Below are 25,128 nucleotides of genomic sequence, written 5' to 3'. Positions count from 1 at the left end.
ACGCGCGGCGGCGCCGCCGCCGCGATGAGTGGCGGCGACGTCAAGTTAGAGACACTCAGACGTCCGTCGATCACCGCGAAACGTAATGTGCATAATTGGCCACCTGTTGGGACGAGGCGATGCTATCACCGACGGACGTTACGTTCTCTGTTGTATACGATGTTATTATGTACTATGCAGGGTCGAGGTTGCGGCGCACGCAGACTCAACACGACAGTGCAGAAACGAAAGAGAACAGCGTAAATAACGATCGCACCAACAAGTTGCCGGCTAATTAACTCGGGCAATTAATTAACCGTTTAAGGGTGGGAAGTGCGTTTTTTTAGAGCGACGAGGAGGCTCCAGGAAAGGTGCCTCAATCGCGCGCGGGGCGAAAACGTAACAAGGGGGCAGTGACATTTAGGTTTTTTTTTCAGGAGTTGTAGAGAAAAACAGGGGAAGGGGTAGGAATGGATGGAAAAAAGAAGAATGGGGTGCTTGCAGCTGACAGGACAATTTGCACGAATAATGGAACCGGAATGAACGGAATATGGTCAAGATAAATAACACAGCTTTCGAAAAAGGGGAGGGCAGTTTGGGAAATTTTGCCTTTACGAGTGTAAAGAAGGAAGAAAAAGCAGAGATCAGATAACAATTCAGTTGAGAGAAGAAAAAGAAAGAAATGCGCGAAAAGACCAAAACCACAAGAAAAAATGTAAACATAAAATAATACAATAAAAACAATATAATCAACGATTTCTCTAGTTTTGTTTAAATTTTTTTAGTTCCTTTCGCTTACAGATTTTTTACACTTTTCTTTGGAATGAATCTGTCAGACGTAAACAAAAAATGAAATAAGTTAAGAAAAGTGAAAAATTTTAAGACAAAATAAAAAAATTGTAAGAACAATAAATTAAAATGATTTAATAAAAAATTAAGTACATAACATATATGCAAAGTTGAGATCAAAATGCGTAAACTAATGAAATCTTATCAAAATTCAACAGTTAAATCTGGAGAAATCTCCTTGAAATCCGCAAACTTCGTCAAAAAATCAACCAAATTTGAAAGCTTACTGACAATTTTTTCCACAAATATAGACGGTTTTTGAAACTGTATCTGCAAAATAGAGATCAAAATGCATAAAATAATTAAGTTTCATCAAGACTCAACTGTTGAGTCTAAAGAAATCGGCTGAAATGCGCTTGAAATACGCAAAAATTCGGCCCGAGATACATAAACATCAAGTTATGCCCGTGGTACATACAACGTTTTATGTCTTACCAATAAATTTTGATTTTTCAAAAATACATAATTTCTCCACAAATACAAATTTCTGTACTTGAATCTACATAAAGACTTTATAAAAAAAACTTCACATGTCGTTTTGTGTTAGTTTAAAGATTTAATCATTTTAATTACTAATTTCTAATTTAATTACTAACCTCAAAAAAAAAGACGCGCGCACAGTGGAGCATGGCTAGCTATGCAACGCAGCGAACTGCAAAGCATGAATGTGTTACAGCCTCAAAAGAGAGAACTAAGAAAAAAAAAACATTACAACCTGTTTATTTATTCAGTTACCTTTTGAATTTGACTCTTTGGTGATAATTAAGTTTAAATGCAATTTGAATATAGCGGGCAAAGAAAGCAAGTCGATTCGTAGCCAGTCGCTGTTTGTTGTGAGGTTGTTATGACACCTTAATGCCCTAGGGCGTAATTGTACCTCTAACATACCGCAAATCCGAGCCATAAAGAGCTAATAATTAAACGGTAAGACATAAAATAATTAAGTTTCATCAAGATTCAACGGTTGAATCTGAAGAAATCGGCTGAAATTTGCTTGAAATCCGTGAAAATTCGTCGAAAAATCAATTAAATATAAAGCTTATTGACGATTTTTTTCTATAAAGAAAAACGGTATTTGAAGCTGTATCGGCAAAGAAGACACCAAAGTGCATGAAATCATAAAGTTTCATCAAAATTCAACGGTTGAATCTGGAGAAATCTGCTGAAATGTGCTTGAAATCCGCAAAATTCGCCAAAAAATTAAAAAAATTTGAAAGCTTATTGACGATTATCTCCATAAAAAACGGTTTTTGAAATTATATCTGTCAAGTAGAGATCGAAATGCATAAAATAATCAAGTTTCATCAAGATTCAACCGTTGAATCTGGAGAAATCGACTGAAATGTGCTTGAAATCCGCGAAAATTCGTCATAAAATCAACCAAATTTGAAAGCTTTTTGACGATTATCTCCATAAAAAACGGTTTTTGAAATTATATCTGTCAAGTAGAAATCGAAATGCATAAAATAATCAAGTTTCATCAAGATTCAACGGTTGAATCTAAAGAAATCGACTGAAATGTGCTTGAAATCCGCGAAAATTCGTCATAAAATCAACCAAATTTGAAAGCTTTTTGACGATTATCTCCATAAAAAACGGTTTTTGAAATTATATCTGTCAAGTAGAGATCGAAATGCATAAAATAATCAAGTTTCATCAATATTCAACGGTTGAATCTGGAGAAATCGACTGAAATGTGCTTGAAATCCGCGAAAATTCGTCATAAAATCAACCAAATTTGAAAGCTTTTTGACGATTATCTCCATAAAAAAACAGTTTTTTAAATTATATCTGTCACGTAGAGATCGAAACGCATAAAATAATCAAGTTTCATCAAGATTCAACGGTTGAATCTGGAGAAATCGACTGAAATGTGCTTGAAATTCTTGAAAATTCGTCATAAAATCAACCAAATTTGAAAGCTTTTTGACGATTATCTCCATAAAAAACAGTTTTTGAAATTATATCTGTCAAGTAGAGATCGAAATGCATAAAATAATCAAGTTTCATCAAGATTCACGGTTGAATCTGGAGAAATCGACTGAAATGTGCTTGAAATTCTTGAAAATTCGTCATAAAATCAACCAAATTTGAAAGCTTTTTGACGATTATCTTCATAAAAAACGGTTTTTGAAATTATATCTGTCAAGTAGAGATCGAAATGCATAAAATAATCAAGTTTCATCAAGATTCACGGTTGAATCTGGAGAAATCGACTGAAATGTGCTTGAAATCCGCGAAAATTCGTCATAAAATCAACCAAATTTGAAAGCTTTTTGATGATTATCTCCATAAAAAACAGTTTTTGAAATTATATCTGTCAAGTAGAGATCGAAATGCATAAAATAATCAAGTTTCATCAAGATTCAACGGTTGAATCTGGAGAAATCAGAGAAAATGTGCTTGAAATCAGAAAAATTCGTCAAAAAATCAACTAAATTTGAAAAAAAAGTGACGATTTTCTTTACAAAAACGGTTTTTGAAAGAGTTTTTTTAAAGTAGAGATCGAAATGCATCAAGTACTGAAGTTTCATGAAGATCCAACAGTTGAATTGTGTCTGAAATCCGCAAAATTCGTCGAAAAATCAACTAAATTTAAAGCTAAACGACGATTTTCTTGTTCGTCATAAAGATCATAAAGAACAAGTAAAGATGAATGAACGCACACTAAAGAAAAAAAAGTAAAAACAAACGAAGTAATTTTGACAGAAGGAGAGAACAAAAGACCACAAACAGGCGCCGTCAATCACCAATGAATTACCCAGAACGTGGAAAGAGGGAGAACAAATCCCCCGCGCGTTCAATTCGGAATAAGCACAGTATAGCCAACAAAACAAACCGAATAACTTTCTCAGAAATCGTAACTTTCAACATTATCCCAATCTCCCATTATATCAGTCGGAATAGCCCAAACATCCAATAATTCCGCAATTTAAACTTCCTAAACCGGAAGCCATAAATCCGACTTTAAAAAAATCCATTAATGGCGACCGGCGTATTTCGCACGAATTTACTCGCAACTTTATGCTCCTAATATCCCAATAATTCGCCGTCGTAAAAACTTTATTAATATTATGAATGAACGGAAGCAAGAACGGGATTCTTTCCGAGAAACGAAATAATTCCAATCTCGCTGGATTTTAATGAACGGGTGAAAGTTTTACCGCGGAGCAACTTGAAATCGACGCGCGACGCAAACAGACTTATATTTCGCGTTTTAAGACGTCGATATCCGCCCCGGTTTCATCAAATATGAATGTGAATGCGAGGAAATCACCGATTTTACGATCTCCGTAAAAATTGTGCAAAACAGAACTGCGAGTTTTGAGAAGCGCGGCCAAAAGTGCAATTCTGCTATTTATACCGAAAGGAACTGCCAAAATTGCTCGAAAATGACTCACCGGCCTTGGACATGACACAATCTAGAAGGCGCGTTAAATAATTTAGGATCAAACGGTGCAACTTTTTTTTGTGAAGGCCGCGGAGACGCACCGAGTCGTAGTCATCAATTAATCATTGCGACATTTAACCAAAACTAGGACGATCCGGCTTTGATCAATAATCATTTATTGAATTAGTTATAAGTGTAATTCTAAACGGACCATAAAGACCCTGTTGACCAAGCAGTGGTGATAATACAGGGTGAGTCAAGCTTGCGTAGTCCTTCTGTGACGCTTTTATACAAGGTGATTTTTAAAAAACGACACGCATCTAGATTTTATTAACTTTTATTGCCTATTTTTTTTCAATTTTGATATATTTTTTTAAATTATTTTTTTGTAAAAGTAGACCATATTACACATTTCTGAATCAAGAAAGTTAATATCTTCCAAATTATGAAAAAAAAAAAAATAATGGGAATATAAAACTGAATTCATTACACTAAAAATTTACAGGGGGTTAAAACTTAAAATCGTCTATTTTTACATTAAAGCATAAAATTAATTTCTGGTCAAATCAAGAGAAAAAGCATAGTTTAGTTATTGAACTTGTCAACTTTTATCTTAATATCAGTAAAAACAATGGTGCTGTCAATTTTTAAATCAGTCACTGCAACTTCAAGAATTCAAGAAAAAAAATCATGACTTGACAACGCCACGACCAAAAATTTAAAAGTTGATAGTTTTGAATAGCTTACTAACAACTCATTAAAATCCTCCACTATAACTGGTAGGTTGCATTTAAAGAAAAGAAGTTGAATGCGGCCCTGCAAAAATGGTGCACTTCTGCCAACTGAAATTAATTTTTTCTACTTTGCGTTAACAATACTTTCATTGTTTAATTTTGCAAAACAGTAATTTTTTTTGGTTATGTTGGCTATGTTATTATGCTTAAACGTTGAATCATAACCTCAATGATGATCATCATCATGATCACGAAAATGTAAATTTAGAAATAATGAATCAAAAGAAAAACAAACGTTGTAATACCTAATTTTGCAAAATTAAACAAAAAACGTCAGTAATTATTTGAATTGAAATTTTGTTAGACAAATGTATTTACCTCTTTTGTCACCAACCTAACTTGTCAAAAATCGCTAATCGAAAATAATATCTTTCAAATGCAATTTTTAAATTTATTTACAATGCAAAGTAGAAAAAATAGTATATTACACTCATTTCATAAGACGACTTGTAGCACTCATTCTATTTGACTCATTCGTGCTACAATACATACTCGCCTTATGAAATACGTGTAATAATGTACTATTAAGATATGCATTTGATTCAGATATACAGGGTCCGGCAACACCCCCAAAATCGTCTTAAATTTTAAAGTTACTATTTTGAAAATTTGCATACGCTCATAGTTGACAAAGCTCTAGAAACTGACGCAAAAATTTGTTTTTTATCACGGTTTGGTTGGCGTCGCGACGCCTAAGTACATATAATTTTTAGCAATTTTTGAGTTTGTGCGGAAATATTCACGAATTAAATTTTTTTTAAACATAACTGTGATACAAATATCTGAGTTTTTATTTTAAATCTAATGCAAATTGTGTTTAAAATTTGCGAAAAAAACGTTGTTTTATCAAGTTAGTTTTCAAAATTATGACAGCGCAGTCACTTCATTCACTCTTATAAAGGTTAATTTTGATTAACACGGCCATGTTGCACTTTATGGACACCGGAAATCGTTAATTAACATCGAAAAAGCGACAACTTCACCAAGTAAGACTTTTGTTATAATCTAAAAAGAGCCAAAGAATAGATGTCATTTGTGACACAAGATGCTGACAGATGGGTGTAAACGTAGTTCTCGATTTTGACGTAATGAAATTGGAAACTAACTTGATAAAACGGCGTTTTTTTCTCAAATTTTGAAGACAATTTGCATTGAATCTAAAATAACACATTTATATTGAAAAAAAATTAAATTAGGGGTTGATATTACAAACCCTCACAATTAACTAAAAATTACATTTTTAAGGCGTCGCGACGGCAAAACTATCAGTGATAAAAACAAATTTTTGCGCCAGCTTCTAGAGCTTTGTCAACCGTGAGCGTATGCAAATTTTCAAAATTTTCTCTTTAAAATTAAAGACGATTTTGGGGGTAGACAAAAGTGCTGCCGGACCCTGTATACATTAATCTTTTCAAAAATACAAAATAATTATTTACAAAAGCGTCAAAAGGACCAGCCTGTATAACGGCAAAAAAGTCCCTGTTCAATCGACCATATGCAGATTTAGTGCTCCGAGCGTCTATGACCAGGAAACAAAAATTTCCTCTCCTTATTGTAACAGCGATCTTGTTTTTGCGCTCGCAACTGTAAAACGGTCATTTTAGCGTCCCCGTAATCATAGTCATCTGTTGCTACGACGTGCGTCGCGGCGGAAACAGATCCGGCTTACCTCGCCCCCAACGCCGCCGTTCTATTTACACGTCCGTATCGATTTTCATCGCGTATTTTTTCTTTTCTTCTATTTTCTTCATCTTCATTCACAGAGGGGATGAAGCCGACGTCACGGGACCACCCTCGTGTCCGAAGCAAAGTTCCTCGTGCGTGTGTGCGGGGGCGGCGGGGCTGTAATGTGCCACCGCCGCCGTGACACTCACAACAGGTTGCCGCTTTATGACGGCTCTCTCTTTCTCCGGGTCTTCGGGTTCTTGCATGAATGTATTTATGTTGTGCGATGGAAATGCGGCGAGGCATGGCGAGTCGGGGTCGGCGGACGAGTGGGCGGAAACCCAAAGGGTTTCCCGGTTTTTTAATAAGCGCCGGATAAGAATCGAATTCGTTTGAAGAGATTTTTCGAATTTTTTCTGGGCGAGATTCTTCGGATTTGTTACGAGATGTTGGGGATTTAATTTCCTTGATTTAATAGAGTTGTTAGTCGGAGGATAAAGTTTCAATAGAAAAAAAAGGAGGAGAAGAAGAAGAAAATCTTTGGGTACTAAAAAACAACCGTTTAAAAGGATTCATCTTGCTACCATTTCTATTATGTTCACGGATCAACATGCATAAAAAATCTCAAGGGCCGTCACAAAAGAGGGGTTTTTTAAGGGGTTCGACCCTCCCCAGCCCGAATAATTAGCGAATTTGTCTGGCAGAGTGCATTTCATTAAAACATTCCTTTTCGATAAAAAATTGTTGTGATTTTCCATTTCAAATTAATATTTATTACCGCCACAAAAGTCGTCCAAACAATAAGCTTGTCATATTATGAAATTATGATCATATTCCTCCTAATATATTACGTATTAAGTCTTGGGGAGTTTTATTCGCGTAAGATAAATGGACGGGCATTTTGTCCGGACACAATCCCTCCAAAGCTTTTTTCGGTTTTTCGTTGATAATAAATAATGCATCGTCATGGCTCATCGTGGAATCTACAGGGCAGTGTTGCCAACATCACGCAAAATTTCAGGTCAATTAGTGAAAATTGAACTTCACGCAACAGCAACTTGCGTAAAATTACTAAAAAAATCCTATCTCTTTTATAAATAAGTTTTTTCGGATTTTCATTGATTATCAGAAATGCATCGTCATAGCTCATCGTGGAATCTAAACCGCAGTGTTGCCAACCAATCTTGCAAAAATTTCAAGTCTCTTAGTGAAAATTCAACTTCACCCAGCAGCAACGTGCGTAAAAACAGTAAAAAAATCAACTTCACGCAGTAGCAACGTGCGTAAAATCATTAAATAAATAATTACGTCTCTTATAAGATTTCCCGGTTTTTCATTGACAATAAATAATGCATCGTCATAGCTCATCGTGGAATCTACAGCGCAGTGTTGCCAACATCTCGCAAAAAATTCAAGCCAATTAGAGATAATTCAACCCCGAGCCTCTTTATTATAAAAAATCCGCAATCTGCACTCTGTTGAAACTTAAAGATGACGAAGCGTCCAATAGGAATGCAGCGAAATCTGTACTCAGTGTTGCCAAATCACAATTTTAATAACATCCAAATTCTAACTTAAAAAATGATTTCGCAGATCTTTCAAACTTCGATTAGCTGGTTTACTCAAACCTCATTTTTTGTAGGCGCCAAATTTAAAATGTGGTTCTGTGATTGGTCGTTCGGTAATTCTCCTGTGGAATGTCACACTAGAACTGTCAAAATTGTCAAATTGTTATTATTATATTTTGCGATTACTACAAAAAAACTTGACAGTTGCTAGTGGAGCCATCTATTAAACAAATTTGACATGTATACACTAAAGGTATTTAAGTTATCCTTTTTCTGGAAAAATGACGTATAGATGCAAGCAGTATTTTGAAATTTACGTTGTAGTTAAACCCCAGATTCCCCGAAATTCGTCCAAAAATTTTAAAAAATTCCTTTTCTCCTGCAATAGTTCAAATATCCCTAGATTTCGGAAAAATCCCTAGACCTGGCAACACTGTAAACTGGACAAAAAAAATTTGACAGTTCAGGGCACCTTTAGCTGGTTTAGCAGCCTGACTCGAACCTCAATTTTTTTGGAGGCGCCGAATTTAAAATGCGGCTCTATGCTTGGTCGATCAGCAATTCTCGTGCGGAATGTCAAACAAAAACTGTCAAAATTGCCAGATTGTCACTAATTGCAGATTAGCGGGTATTTTATTATAACTTTTTCATTATTATATTTAGCGATTACTACAAAAACTTGACAGTTGCTTGTAGAGTCATCTATTAAACAAATTTGACATGTATTCATCCAACACCAAATTCCCCTAGATTCGTCCTAAAATTGAAAAAAAATCCCTCTGAACTACTTCAAATATCCCTAGATTTCGGAAAAATCCCTACACCTGGCTCGTCTCCGTGAATTTGTTATAATTTGGGTAAAAGTACGGGAAAATGACAGAAACAAAAGATGCTCGAATTCCGATTTCAAGTCAATTTTCACCAAAATATGACTGTTCAGGGCTCTGTTTTGCCCACTGAGAAGAAAATATCGTTTAATATTGCACACAGGCCACGCTGTAAAAAATAAATGTGACCGTAATAAAAACATCAATATGTTCGTTTGCTCATCTAGAACAAATACTGAAAAGTTTTTCTCAGTATAGGGCGCTTGACAACCGAGTAAGTAAATTTTTATTAGGAGTGAAACGCCCACCACATAGGAAAACTTCTCACTTCATATTCTTGACGAGAAAACGAACAAACCCCCAAAATTCAGGATTTTTTTAGGTCACCTGTAAACGGTCGGTTTGGTATTTAGAACACAAAATGAACTGACAGAAGTGTCAATATCCGCCCCACCTAATCGATATCAATTAGTCACTTCCACATCCAATAAGAGCCGCCGATTTCAAACAAAAATCCCAATTAGTTTAATTATTAATTTTTAATTACTAAACTTCAAAGTGGAGTAAATTTTTTATCACCAATTGAATCTAGTTGGCTTCCACCGGACAATTGACAGACGAGTTAATTACAACCAATCGATTTCAATAAAAATATTTCTAAAACAATCGCTTCGCCATTGGAGACAGTTGTCGGTAATAAACAACTGTTTTTCGTGTTTTCTGTCAAGGATCTGTTGAATCATCGCCGCATTTTCTTTATACAGCGTGTTTGAAAATTAGGGTCCGAAACAGATTTCGGCAATTTCAACGCTCGCTCTCATTTCGCCCGCGTGGCTTTCTCTTTGATTAAACCCCGCACCCGAGCGCACCTTATAATTAAATCAGTGGCGTCCCATCCAAAAAAACCCATCTCGACTCACCTTATGTACTCGATCGACAAACTAATGGCATCCTGAGGGTTAAAAATCGTCCTTTCTGTATCCTCCCCTCGCTCCTCTGGGGAAACTTTCGGCGCCAACGCCGGCCGATTCTGATAAAACTCCTTCCTCCTGTACATCTCTTTGACGAACAGCCCCGGCACGAGTTTATAAACAATATCTTGGAGTGTTTTGTCCAATCTAAAGAAAAAAACGTGAAAAAATGTGGCCGTCGAGTGATAGATAGAGCGATTTGCATATAATTAAGCCAGCTGGCGTGGGAAAACATCCGGAAACGGTCATGTTGTTGTTTTCTTGGTTAATTGGAGAGGAAGCGTGATTTTCGTGTGTTTGGGTTTTGATGTGACCGCGTGCGCAGACGCGGCAGCGTCGCGACGCCACATCAATATACAACGCGGCGCGTGTTTCCGTTTTTCCCACGGTTCACCGCCTGCTAGATCAGGTACTCACTTGAGACACGGCTTGGCCTTGTTGATGATGACCTCGCACACGGGACAGTAGCAGTTCTCCTGGAGGAACTTGATTATGCAACTGCGGCAAACTGGAAAAGGAAAATGGGAAATTACGCGTCAGAAAAGTGTAATTTAAGATAAAAACGCGGAAATATATGTTTTCCCGACATTTTCGCGCTTTACTGTACTGTCTCTTTAAGTGTTAATTGACTATTGATGAATTTCTGATCTCTAATTAGTCTCAATTAAATTAGAACGGGGTCAAACAACTCCAAAAAAAAACTATTAAATTAGCAAAATTTATAATTAGCAACAATTCGACACACTCAGAAATGTCTCAAATCAACGAAGAAGATTTGCTCGGTGTTCGGCTCACCTCTTTGAGTTAAAACTTCAAACTTCGCCCGCTGCCGACTAATGAATTCTTCCCTAAAACTTACCATGGATTTTTATGGGTTCCAGACGCATAAATATGATTAGCCATGGAGTCCGACCAGTTAAAACTGTGTGTTTTATATATATTTTGCAAGAAACTGCTCGGTTTCACCCTCTTAAAATAAACAACCATCGGGGAAATAACTGTTTTAATTTTAATTTCAAATGAATAAATGCCCTAAATTTACATTTGGAAAATTGTGCGTGGTTTGCCCACAGGATAAAAACGCAAAATTATGTTCCCCAAATTTTCGCGCTTTACTGTTCTGCCTCTTAAAAATGTTAATATTATTGATGAATTTCTGTTGCCTTGGGCTAGTGGTTTTCGCCTGTTAGTTTCGCAATTAAAAATTCGCACTTCTTCAAGCCGAGTCCCGAAAAAATAACCAAGTCTGAGCAAAAAAACGGAGCTCTGAGAATGAAGCCGAGTCCCGAAAATGAAGCAACGAGCCAGAAGCAGAGTCCCGGGGAGGTTTACGAAAGACTACTTTTAGACGTTTAGCGAGCAAAGTTAAGTAACCATCGAAGCCGAGCACGACAGAAAAGTGACAGAAGTCGCCTCCAGAGAAAAAAAGTCTAGTCTAGCAAATGAAGCTGAGTTCAGAAAGAATAGCCGAGTCTAGAGAAAGAAGCCGAGTCCTGGGAAAGAAGCCGAGTCGAGAGAAAGAAGCCAATACGTTTAAAGCCGAATTTGGAGCTTAAGTGAAGCCGAGCATAAAGACGCGATTAAACGAAGCCCGACAGAAAATCTACCGAAGCCGAGTTCAGAGAAAGAAGCCGAGTCAAGCGAAAGAAGCCGAGTACCGAAAAAATCCAGAGCAAGAAACGAAGCTCCGAGAAAGAAGCCGAGTCTAAAACACGAAGCAACGAGCAAGGAGCAATGAGACTTGAAGCCGAATTCGCAGAGTAAGCGAAGCCGAGCACGAAAATACGAGCAGCTGTCTTTCTGAGTCTCTGCTCGGCTTCCCCAATGACGACGCATCATCGAAACTCAACTCTAATCAATTAGTGTTAGGATGCGGTATCGATTTTCACCACCACGAAACGTGCTACCCCATTGAACAGAACAAAAAGTTCCTTAAATTACCAAGAATTTATCACTCACCTGTTCCCTCACGAAATAATGGCTTCCAAAGTTCACAATGCACCATCATTATTATCGCCGGAAACATGATTACTCAGCGGTTGAATCAAAGAATTATTTCTGTTTGGAGTTGTTGGGATTCGAGTAAATTGGTGCAATATGAATGAGTACGGGTACCAAATTTTTTGAACAACAGGGACGGATTTTAGAAATTTTTATTTTCAAGGCGAGCCAATAATTTCCAGTGTTTTCCATTCGGGCATGTAATTTAAGTAGTTTCAATGGTGGGTCAATGAAATTTGGAGAGAGCACTGTCACTAACTTTTCCACTATTTGTACCAAATTTGGAATTTTTTAAACAACAGGGAAGGATATTAGAAATTTTTATTTTCAAGACTACCCAAAAATTTCTAATATTTTTAATTCGGACCTGTAAAGTTAGTAGTTTCGATGCTAGAGCAATGAAATTTGGAAAAGTAACTAACTCTTACTTGTTGACAATCTGTACTAAATTTCAATTTTTTTTAACAACAGAGACGGATTTTAGAAATTTTCATTTTCAGGACGAGCCAAAAATTTCCAATATTTCTTACTCGGGCCTGTAATTTTAGTAGCTCTGATGCTAGGCCAATTAAATTTAGAGAAGATACTATCTCTAACTTGTTGACTATTTGTACCAAATTTGAAATTTTTTGAACAACAAGGACGGATTTTAGAAATTTTCATTTTCAAGACAAGCCAAAATTTTTAATATTTTTCATTCGGACATGTAATTTTAGTAGTTTCGATGCTAGGTCAATGAAATTTGGAGAAGATACTATCTCTAACTTGTTGACTATTTGTACCAAATCTCAATTTTTTTTAACAACTTGGACGGATTTTAGAAATTTTTATTTTCAAGACTAGCCAAAAATTTTTAATATTTTTAATTCGGACCTGTTAAGTTAGTAGTTTCGATGCTAGAACAATGAAATTTTGAAAGGTGACTAACTCTTACTTGTTGGCAATCTGTACTAAATCTCAATATTTTTTAACAACAGAGACGGATTTTAGAAATTTTCATTTTCAGGACGAGCCAAAAATTTATAATATTTCTTATTCGGGTCTCTAATTTTAGTAGTTCTGACGCTAGGCCAATGAAATTTATAGAGAACACTATTTAGAACTTGTTGAGTATCTGTACCAAGTTTCAAATTTTTTGAACAACAGGGACGGATTTTAGAAATTTTCATTTTCAAGACGAGCCAAAAATTTCTAATATTTTTCATTCGGACCTGTAACTTTGGCAATTTCGATGGTAGGCCAATAAAATTTGAAGAGGTTACTATATCTCACTTGTTGACTGTCTGTACCAAATGTCAAATTTTTTAAACAACAGGGACCAATTTTAGAAATTTTCATTTTTAGGCCAAGAAGAAAGTGTTATATGCGGGCCTGTAATTTTAGTAGTTTCGAAGCTAGGATAATAAAATTTGAAGAGGTTTTTATATCTAACTTGTTGACTATCTGTACCAAATTTCAAGACTTTTTAAAAACAGGGACGGATTTTAGAAATTTTCATTTTTAAGGCGAGCCAAAAATTTCTAGTATTTTTCATTCGGACTTGTAAAGTTGGTAGTTTATACTAGAGCAATGAAATTTTGAGAGGTAACCAACTCTTACTTGTTGGCAATCTGTACTAAATTTTAATTTTTTTTAACAACAGACGGATTTTAGAAATTTTCATTTTCAGGACGAGTCAAAAATTTCTAATATTTTTTATTCGGGCCTGTAATTTTAGTATCTTCGATGCTAGGTCAATGAAATTTGAAGAAGATACTATCTCTAACTTGTTGACTATTTGTACCAAATCTCAATTTTTTCGAACAACAGAGACGGTTTTTACAAATTTTTATTGTCCCCCAAAATTTAATGTTTAAATGCACTCAGAAATTCAGCAGGAAGTCGTAATTAAAAATAGAGGCTCTTCCATCTACCATTCGACTTTTTAATGTAAAGTAATACAGAAATTATCAGAGGTTATGAATAACTCATCACATGGTGGCACCGCTACTTCGACATCCAATTTAAATTCAAATATGTGTAGCTTTGAATTTAAAATAACTATAAGGGTAAGCCAAGTGTTCTTTTCTCGCGCGTTCTTTGCACAGAACCCACAAATTCAACTCTTTATATGCACTGTAAGTACATATTAAATCACATTTCTCTACCCATTAGCGCATCGTTTGAGAGCCGCTGGCAATGGCTTTACTTACACGAATGCAGACATTCCGATATGGTGGTGGCGTCGATCAGATACCCCTTGCAGAGATAACAGGTCAAGTAAGAGTTTATCTCGACAAGTTTGATCTTCTCGTGTTTTTGAGAAGGAGGATCCATCTCGACAACCCTGCAACAAAAAAAACACTATAATAACACATCAATCTCGAAAGTGAGAATCATTTAATTTCGATCGCTGAGTGTACGCGATCACGATGAAGGGTCGGGAACGCGGAGGGGGTGAAGCTTTCAAAACGGAATTCATCTAATTTATGGCTCTTTGACGGGGCAAGGGATGCGCTTTTGCTTGTAATAAGTGGAGAGAGTGGTGATGAAATGTCACGGGTGGGCCTAATTATAACGTGATGGCTATGAAAATAGATGAGGCCTATTTTGGGTTTCATTGTTGGTAGTACTGCGGTGCGTTCATTTAACCCATTGGCGCCCTGTGTCCTACACAGACAAAATTTTGAAAATTTGCATACGCTCAAAGTTGACAAAGTTCTAGAAGCTGACGCAAAAATTTGTATTTTATCACTGATAGTTTTGCCGTCGCGACGCCTTAAAAATGTAATTTTTAGTTTATTGTGAGGGTTTGTGATATCAATCACTAATCTAATTTTTTTTCAATATAAATGTGTTAAAAATATCCCAGTTGTCATTTTAGATCCAATGCAATTTGTCTTCAAAATTTGAGAAAAAAATGCTGTTTTATCAAGTTAGTTTCCAATTTCATTATGTCATAATTGGGAACTACGTTTACACTCATCTGTCAACATCTTGTGTCACAAATGGCATCTATCCTTTGGTTCGCTTTAGATTGTAAAAAAAGTTTTACTTGGTGAAATTGTCGCTGTGTCGATGTTAATTAACGATTTCTGGTGTCCATAAAGTGCAACATGCCCGTGTCAATCAAAATTAACCTTTATAAGAGTGAATGAAGTGACTTGTGAAATTTTGGTGTAAACGTAGTTAGCCACTGCGTTATCTTAAATTTGAAAACTAACTTGATAAAACAATTTGCATTAGATTTGAAATAAAAACTCAGATATTTGTATCACAGTTATGTTAAAAAAATTGAATTCGCGAATATTTCCGCAAAAACTCAAAAATCGCTAAAATTATACTTCTTAGGCGTCGCGACGCCAACCAAACCGTGATAAAAAACAATTTTTTGCGTCAGCTTCTGGAGCTTTGTCAACCATGAGCGTTATGCAAGTTTCTAAAATTTTATCTTTAAAATTAAAGTGTTGGCGGACCTGTATATGGGGTATTCCATACCAAATCGACCACTTTTGGCCCCGAACCGTTTCGATTTGGCTGAAAGTTTTTCATGTTTTTCTACCCTATGAAAAACAGTTCTCAAAATTTTGCCAAATTTTTGTTCTCAACCCTAAAAGAGTTATAAATATTTCCAAAAAATGGCTTTTATATTATCAAATAGCTCTATAACTTTTTAAAATTAAAAAATTGATTTATTGAGGCGTTTTGAGACATAAGGTTTTAATTTATTTTCGTTTTTGTCGTATTTGCTTATTATTTTGTTGCTTTATTAAGAAAAAAATTATTATTTCTTGCGTTAACCCCAAACTGTCAAATCGCGCGACAGAACTGCCAACTTTCCAATTATCCACCATCCGGGAGTGACGAACTCGTGCCCCAGGTCTAATCGACCGCGAATGTGTACGCAAACCCTGTCGGTGCGATGCGCTCTGAAGAGTGCCGTGATGAGATTTAGTGTGGAGTCTCGAGACGGCGCCTTTTGTGTATTTCCATGCTTCTTTTTCTTTATTTCTTTTCCATCGGGCGATCCTTCTCAAGTCGAAAGTCGAGATTTCAAGATTTATTGAACGGGCTTTTCAGTCAACTCAGCCCTCTCTTTCAACGTGAGGCCGCATAAGAGAACGCCATCTGTTTGACGACGTCATCGTCTTCGACGGGCGACTACCGTTCGTTCAAATCGCCGACGACGCGCTCACGTGGGAACGAGTAGGTTGTTTGGCCGGTAGTTCCAATCGTCGACAGAAAGTCGGTATAAAATGATCGAATTCTAATGATTGCGTGTCGCTATTGGCTATTCTATTGGGGCGCGATATTTGAATTTCCAGCTTTTGGGCTCACTGCACAAAACTTTCATCCGCCCATAACTCAGTTAGTTGATGACATAGGTGAAAATTTTGACCACTGTTGGATTCGGCGTGAAATTCTGGGTTCAATGAGTACTAATAACTTCAGTTTGTTCCACAAATAAGCGAGATATCAAATTCTAATCTCTAGATCGAAAAGCACTTAACTCGGAAATCGATTTCTAAGCTAAAAAATCGCGAGAAAAACGATTTTGAAAGGGTTTTTTTTATAATTTCTTAAATTCCGGAGAAATCGAGAAAAATTGTTTTTGAACCTCCAAAATTTTGGCCCTCTGGCGACAACCCAAAATTTCAAACGCCTCCAACTCAGTTATTTGTTGACGTACGAGAAACATAAAGATATTTTTGGATTCAGCGCGAAATTCTGCGTAAAATGAGCACATATAGCCCAAATTTCCTCAACAAATAAACGAGATATCGACCGAAATAGATTTTCAGGGGGTGTTTTTAGAGTCATTTTCAAGAAGCTGTTTCGGGGCGAAAATAACGTTTAGTATCATTGAATTAGATATCGATCAAAAGAGCAGCTCGAGATCTATCAACTGGCCAAATCTCAGATCGATAGGGCAAGTAGTTTAGAAGAAGCGATCAAAAAACAAAAAATTGAAAATTTTTCATCGATTGAGTCGCAAAATTTTTTTGCCCAAAAAATTGACCTTCGAATTTTCGACTTTTGAGGGCGTTTTCTAAAGTAAAACGAGCCGAGAAAAACGCTGATGAAAACCGTTTCAAAAAATCTCTTGTAGTTTCGAAGATATCGAGATTTGAAAATTTTCCAACCCAAAATTCAATATCCAAAATTTTGATCGCTCATAACTCAGTTATTTTTAGACCGATCTTAACGAATCTTACTTTTTTGGTTTCTACGTGAAATTCTGCGTAAAAAGAGCACCAATACATTAATATTGCGTCATAAATAAGCGAGATAGCGACCAAGTCTGTATTAGAGACCGAAAGGCAACTAACTTCTACATTGAAAAAAATAAATTTTTGAATTCGAACCATCAAAGATCAATTTCTAAGCTAAAAAATCGCGAGAAAAACGACTTCGAAAAGGGTTTATTTATATTCGCCTTAATTCCGGAGATATCGAGCAAAATCGTTTTCGAACCTCCAAAATTTTGGCCTCTGGCGATAACCCTAAATTTCAATCGCCTCTAATTCAGTTACTTGTTGCCGGACGAGAAAAATAAGGGTAGTTTTGGATTCAGCGCGAAATTCTGCGTTAAATGAGCCCATGTAGCTCAAATTTCCTTAACAAATAAACGAGATATCGACCGAAATAGATTTTCAGGGGGTGTTTTTAAAGTCATTTTCAAGAAGCTGTTTCGGGGCGAAAATAACGTTTAGTATCATTGAATTAGATATCGATCAAAAGAGCAGCTCGAGATCTATCAACTGGCCAAATCTCAGATCGATAGGGCAAGTAGTTTAGAAGAAGCGATCAAAAAACAAAAAATTGAAAATTTTTCATCGATTGAGTCGCAAAATTTTTTTGCCCAAAAAATCGACCATCGAATTTTGGACTTTTGAGGACAGATTCTAAAGTAAAATGACCCGAGAAAAACGATGGCGAAAACAGTTTTTCAAAATCTTTCGTAGTTTCAGAGATATTGAGCTTTGAATATTTTCCAACTCAAAATTAAATATCCGAAATTTTGATCGCCCATAACTTGGTTATTTGTTGACCGATCTTAAAGAATCTTACCTTTTTGGATTCTATGTGAAATTCTGCGTCTAATGAGCATCCATACTTTAATAAATAAGCGAGATATCGACTGAATTAAAATTAGAAATTTAAAGCTTCAAATTTTGCGACAACCCGAAATGTTAATCGCCTCTAATTCAGTTATTTATTAGCGTACGTTAAAAATGCGACCATTTTTAGATTTAGCAAGAAATTCGGCGACAAATGAGCACCAATAACTTGAGTTTGTTTCGGAAATAAACGAAATATTGACCGAAATCGCGTCTTTTTGGGATAATTTTAACGAATTAACCACAGTATAACCCATAGTGACAAAATTGCCTCTATAAAATGACCAAAGTCGTGATCAAGTGGCCAATGAACTGACTAATTCAGGGCGCGAAATTTAAACGTCCAGTTACCGTTTTTCCGAGAGGAAATCAGCGTTGTACAGAAACCTGTAATCTAGGTCGATCAGCGCTCGATCGCCATCAAATCTGTGCCAAAATCTGGCTACTCGTCTTGACCGAACTGCCCATAGTGCTGTCGGAGAATTTCATAATCACCGGTCTAGCACGCGGCTTTCTGTCCGAGGTTGTTCATTATTATGTCTCCGGCGACTACTTGCAAAACAAGTTTAATTTAAACGGTCCGTTACATTTCTGTGATATGTATTATAATCTTGTTTCTATAAAAGTTTATTTCTTAATTCCGAAACAGCAAAAAAATCTTTTTCGATTTATGGACGATCGAGACGTGAATTTTATGAGCGATTCGGTTTTATATCCAAATTAAAAAGTCGTGTAGAGCGTTCTAATCTTTTTCATATGTAAAGTGGTTTTTTATGCAGCGGAAACGTGTGGCCGCGAATAAAAGAAGTCGAACGATTTTCATTTTCGATGGGATAAATGAATGAAATTCGGTTTTTACACGACGATGCACCTGCACACATTGCATTCTAAACAATTTTTCTCCTCCGGCGATCCTTAAATTTTGGCACGCAGTTTATTAAAAGCAATTCAGTGTAATTCCTCTTTGCCAAACTTTCACATAAAGCCGAATCATTAATCAACGTCATTTTTGGCGCTTCTGAAATTCTAACAGCACACACACCCACCTTGACACGAGAAAACATTCTTATCAGTCCTATCTAACTCGGTTTTATAGGAATTTAAACAGCAAATAAGCCATTAAAGACCGTTTTCGTAATAGTAGCAATAACACTGCTTAAACGCTTCCAAAGTCCTGTAGAACTTCCAAACTCCACTGCATTAAAACGAACATAAATACGAACTCCAACACTAATTTACCCCGAGTCATATTTCGATAGATGGCGGCACTTTCCCTCGTCGATAAGTCGCATAAATCAAAGCAAAGAAAACGTCTTTGATCTCTCCACTTTTAGTATCATTTCTGAATCAATTAATTCGTTGTCTTTTATAAAAAGGAATCGATAAAACCATCAAGATGTGAACCCAACATCCATTATCGATTACTTTTACGATAACGCCCATCCCCAATATCACCGCTGAAATGCGAGAAAACGACGATTATGACGTTATTTTCCCAACGAGGGACGAAAAGCGACAGTAATCTTACAGTAACCAAATTCAAGGTTTTTCCGACACTTCTCGCTGGATCCAAAACTGGTCAACAAATAACTGGATTAGAGGCGATTAAATTTTCTAGTTGTCGCAAGTTTTGAAGCAAACTTAAGTATTGTGCTCAGTTTACGCAGAATTTCATGTAGAATCCAAAAAGGTAAAACTCGTTAAGATCGGCCAACAAATAACTGAGTTATGAGCGATCAAAGTTTCGGATATTGAATTTTGAGTTTTTTCAAATTTCGGATATTAAATTTTGAGAATTTTCAAAGCTCAATATCTCCTAAACTACGAAAAATTTTGAGAAACAATTTTCACCATAGTTTTTCTAAGGCCATTTTACGTGAGAATCCGCCCTCAAAAGTCGAAAATTCGATGGGCGATTTTTTGGACAAACAAATTTTGCGACTCAATCGATGAAAATTTTTCAATTTTTCGTTTTTAGATCGCCCCTCGTAAACTACTTGTCCTATCGATCTGAGATTTGGCCAGTTGATAGATCTCGAGCTGCTCTTTCGATCGATGTATAATTCAATAGGACTAAACGTAGTTTTCGCCCCGAAACGGCGTCTTGAAAATCACCCTAAAAACACCTTCTGAAAATCTATTTCAGTCGATATCTCGTTTATTTGTTAAGAAAATTTGAGCTATATGAGCACATTTTACGCAGAATTTCGCGCTAAATCCAAAAATATCGTTATCTTCGCATGTCAACAAATAACTGAGTCAGAGGCGTTCAAACTTTTGGGTTGTCGCCAAAGGGCCAAAATTTTGAAGGTTCAAAAACGATTTTGCTCGATTTTTCCGAAATTATGGCAAATATTACACAACCATTTTAGGAATCGTTCATCTCGCAATTTTTTACCTTAGAAATCAATCTTGGATAGTTTAAATTCAAAATTTTCATTTTTAGTCTCTAATTTAGACTCTTAAAATTCAATCTATTATAAAAAGGAATCGATAAAACCATGAAGATGTGAACCCCACATGCATTATCGACGATTATGACGTTATTTTCCCAACGAGGACCGAAAAGCGACAGTAATCTTACAGTAACCAAATCCAAGGTTTTTCCGACACTTCGCGTTGGATCCAAAACTGGTCGAATTTTTTATGTACATCTACAAATAACTTCGGGTTGTCGCAAATTTTGAAGCTTTCGGTTTCTAATTCTAATTCAGTCGATATCTCGCTTATTTATTATTTACGGAGCAAACTTAAAGTATTGGTGCTCATTTTACGCAGAATTTCACGTAGAATCCAAAAAGGTAAGACTCGTTAAGATTGGTCCACAAATAACCGAGTAATGAGCGATCAAAGTATCGGATGTTAAATTTTGAGTTTTTTCAAATTTCGGATATTAAATTTTGAGAATTTTCAAAGCTCAATATCTCCTAAACTACAAAAGATCTTGAGACACAATTTTCACCATAGTTTTCTGGGGTCATTTTACGTTAGAATCCGCCTTTAGAAGTCGAAAATTTGATGGTCGATTTTTTCGGCAAAAAAATTTTGCAACTCAATCGATGAAAAATTTTCAATTTTTCGTTTTTTGATCGTCTCTCGTTGACTACTTGCCCTATCGATCTGAGATTTGGCCAGTTGATAGATCTCGAGCTCCTCTTTCGATCGATATATAATTCAATAATACTAATCGCAGTTTTCGCTCCAAAACAGCGTCTTAAAAATCACCTTTAAAAACACCCTCTCAAAATCTATTTCGGTCGATATCTCGTTTATTTGTTAAGAAAATTTGAGTTATATGGGCTCATATTACGCAGAATTTCGCGCTGAATCCAAAAATATAGATATTTTTCTCGTACGTCAACAAATAACTGAGTTGGAGGCGTTCTAAAATTTGGGTTGTTGCCAGAGGGCCAAAATTTTGAAGGTTCGAAAATGATTTTGCTCGATATTTCCGAAATTATAGCACAACCATTTTAGGAATCGTTTATCTCGTAATTTTTTACCTTCGAAATCGATCTTAGATAGTTTGAATTCCAAATTTTCATTTTTTCAATGTGGGAGTTAGCTGCTTTTTACTCTCTAATTCAGATATAAAATTCAGTCTATTAATAAAAAGGAATCGATAAAACCATCAAGATGTGAACCCAACATCCATTATCGACGATTATGACGTTATTTTCCCAACGAGGGACGAAAAGTAACTAAATTCAAGGTTTTTCCGACACCTTTAAGAGACGCTACTGTATTACACTGTGGTTTGACCACATTACCGTACGGATAGCGTTACTGCTTATTTACCGGCCGGCTGGTGTACATATAAACACTCATTTTATGTCCTGGAACCGATATTAACCGCGTTCCCATCGTGCGCTACCTGACATTTGTTCTTTTCAACCGGTTTTACGCACCTCCTGTATATTGAGGATTCAAATGAACCAAGTTGGCGTTGGCCGTCTGTCAAGTATAAAAAAACCGAAACGTCACTTTTACTCGCGTAATATGTGAAAAAATAAGGTTGTACACTTCGCGACCACCCTCTACATGCGCGCATCCCCTTCGCCCCCTTCAACGAGTAGATGAGTCACTCGGTGCACAATTTCGGTGTCAATCAATTAGTTCGTACGAGAGAAAACGAGTGCGTGTCATCACGTGACCATCTTTTGTACGAAATATGCGATTGTGTCTGGTTGTGGATATTCAGGACGGTCCAGATGGCGTTCCGCTCGTAAATTACGGTGAAACGAGGATAAGAACTTTTCCTTTCTCCGTTACGTTTTCGAGTTGCACGCCACACCCCGTTCCTCGTATTTGCTAGGCGAAAACGCGGCGTTTTGTGGGTTTTTTAGAATCGACTAGCTGAAACTTTAAACGGACATAACTCAGTTGTTTGTTGACGTACGTGGATTTTGAACCCGGATCTGAAATATGCGCGAAATTCTGCGTAAAATGAGCCCAAATAACGTAAAAATACCCCAAAAATTAATGAGATATCGACCTCAGAAGTTTGGCATGGTTTTAGTCGTGCATTTTGCCAAAAAAATCGAATTTTTGACTTTCGGAAAATCTAAGAACGATTTCTTAGCTAAAAAATCGCGAGAAAAACGATGGCGAAAACCGTTTCTTAATATCTGTCGTAGTATCCGACATTTTGAGCACAGATTGTTTCGAACCTTTAAAAATTTGGCCCTCTGGCGACAACACAAAAATTCAAACGGCCATAACTCAGTTATTTGTTGACGAAAATTAAAAATTCTCATGTTTTTGGATTCAGCGTGACATTCTGCGTTAAATGAGACCCAAATTTGTTGAACTTGCTTAATAAATAAACGAGGCATTGGCCAAAAACTGTTTTGAAAACGTCATTTTAGGGTGATTTTCAATTAAAGTTTTCAAAATAAAAACGACGTTTAAAAGCTTTGAATTATACATCAGTCAAAAGAGGAGCTCAAAATCTATCTAGTGGCCAAATTTGAGATGCATCGGACAAATACTTTACAAGCTTTGGCCAAAAATAAAAAAAAATGAAAAATTTTCATCGTTTGAGTCGGATTTTTTTTTCGCGAAAAAACGACTATCGAATTTTGGGCTTTTGAGAACATTTTCTAACGTAAAATGAGCCGAGAAAAAGAATGGCGCAAACCGCATCTCAATATCTCAAATAGTTTCCGAGATATTTAACTTTAAAAATTACGAAAAATGAAGAAAAATGAAAACCAACTTTCCGAAATTTTGATCGGCCATAACTCAGTTATTTCTTGGCGGATCTAAATTTAAATCCCAGATTTGGAATCTGCGTAAAATTCTGCGTACGCTGATGTATAATAACTTAAGTTTACTCTAAAAAATAAGCGAGATATCGATATCAGAAATTTGGCATAGTTTTAGTCATGAATTTTTGCGAAAATTTGCAAATTTCGACTTTTGAAAAATCAAAGAACTATTTCTTATGTAAAAAATCGCGAGAAAAACGATGGCGCAAACCGCATCTCAATATCTGGAATAGTTTCCAAGACATCGAGCACGAATTGTTTTGAACCTTCAAAAATTTGGCCCTCTGGCGACAACCCAAAATTTCAAACGGCCATAACTCAGCTATTTGTTGACTAAAATTGAAAATTCTCATGTTTTTGGATTCAGCGTGACATTCTGCGTAAAATGAGACCCAAATTTGTTGAGCTTGCTTAATAAATAAACGAGGCATTGGCCATCAACTGTTTTGAAAACGTCATTTTCGGGTGATTTTCAATCAAAGTTTTCAAAATGAAAACGACGTTTAAAAGCTCTGATTTATACATCAGTCGAAAGAGGAGCTCAAAATCTATCTAGTGGCCCAATTTGAAATCGATCGGACAAATAGTTTACCAGTTATGGTCAAAAAAAAAAAAATTGAAAAATTTTCATCGTTTTAGTCGGAATTTTTTTTCGCGAAAAACCGACTATCGAATTTTGGGCTTTTGATCACTTTTTCTAATGTAAAATGAGCTGAGAAAAAGAATGGCGCAAACCGCATCTCAATATCTCTGATAGTTTCCGAGATATTTAACTTTAAAAATTAGGAAAAATGAGGAAAAATGAAAATCAACTTTCCGAAACTTTGATCGGCCGTAACTCAATTATCTGTTGTCAGATCTGAATTTAAATCCCACATTTGGAATCTATGGAAAATTCTGCATACACTGATGTATAATAACTTGAGTTTACTCCAAAAAATAAGCGAGATATCGATATCAGAAGTCTGGCATAGTTTTAGTCATAAATTTTCGCAAAAATTTGTAAATTTCGACTTTTCAAAAATCTAAGAACTATTTCTTACGTAAAAAATCACGAGAAGAACGATGGCGCAAACCGCATCTTAATATCTGCAATAGTTTCCCAGATAATGAACACGAATTGTTTCCAACCTTCAAAAATTTGGCCCTCTGGCGACAACTCAAAAATTCAAACGGTCATAACTGAGTTATTATGTGACGACAATTAAAAATTCTCCCGGTTTTGGATTCAGCGAAACTTTCTGCGTAAAATGAGCACAAATAAATTGAGGTTGCTTCAAAAATAAAAGAGACATTGACCAAGAACTGTTTTGAAGAGGTCTTTTTGGAGTAATTTTCAATAATTTTTTCGAGGTGAACACGACCTTTGAGTTATGTATCAGTCGAAAGAGCAGCTCGAAATCTATCAACTGGCCAAATTTGAGAACGATCGGACATATAGTTTACGAATTTTGGCCAAAAAACAAAAAATTGAAAATTTTTCATCGATTGAGTCGCAAAATGTTTTTGCCCAAAAAATCGACCATCGAATTTTCCATTTTTGAGGGCTGTTTCAAAAGTAGAATGACCCGAAAAAAACGATGGTGAAAACCGTTTCTCAAAATCTATTTTAGTTTCGGAGACATTGAGCTTTGAAAATTTTCCAACTCAAAATTTAAAATCCAAAACTTTGATCGCTCATAACATAACTTTTTGGATTCTTCGTGAAATTC

The 25,128-nt window shown here is 36.0% G+C and overlaps 1 protein-coding gene across 1 annotated transcript in view; it reads right to left on the bottom strand.

The window, feature by feature from the left end:
* The window catches only part of LOC148177777 (uncharacterized), a 41,369-nt gene that overhangs the window by 6,191 nt on the left and 10,050 nt on the right, over window positions 1-25,128 (bottom strand). The window contains exons 2-4 of the mRNA XM_088032884.1: window positions 14,238-14,371; window positions 10,462-10,552; window positions 9,994-10,191 (exon numbers count right to left, since the gene is read on the bottom strand). Coding sequence (XP_087889010.1) covers window positions 9,994-10,191; window positions 10,462-10,552; window positions 14,238-14,361 — 413 coding nt within the window. The 5' untranslated portion in view covers window positions 14,362-14,371. The remainder of the gene's footprint in view (window positions 1-9,993; window positions 10,192-10,461; window positions 10,553-14,237; window positions 14,372-25,128) is intronic.

This window comes from Gnatocerus cornutus, chromosome 3 (genome assembly GCF_029298725.1).
Source record: "Gnatocerus cornutus isolate USDA-ARS CGAHR chromosome 3, icGnaCorn1.1, whole genome shotgun sequence".
Classification (NCBI taxonomy): Eukaryota; Metazoa; Arthropoda; class Insecta; order Coleoptera; family Tenebrionidae; genus Gnatocerus; species Gnatocerus cornutus.
This window is presented reverse-complemented; position numbering and strand designations above follow the sequence as displayed.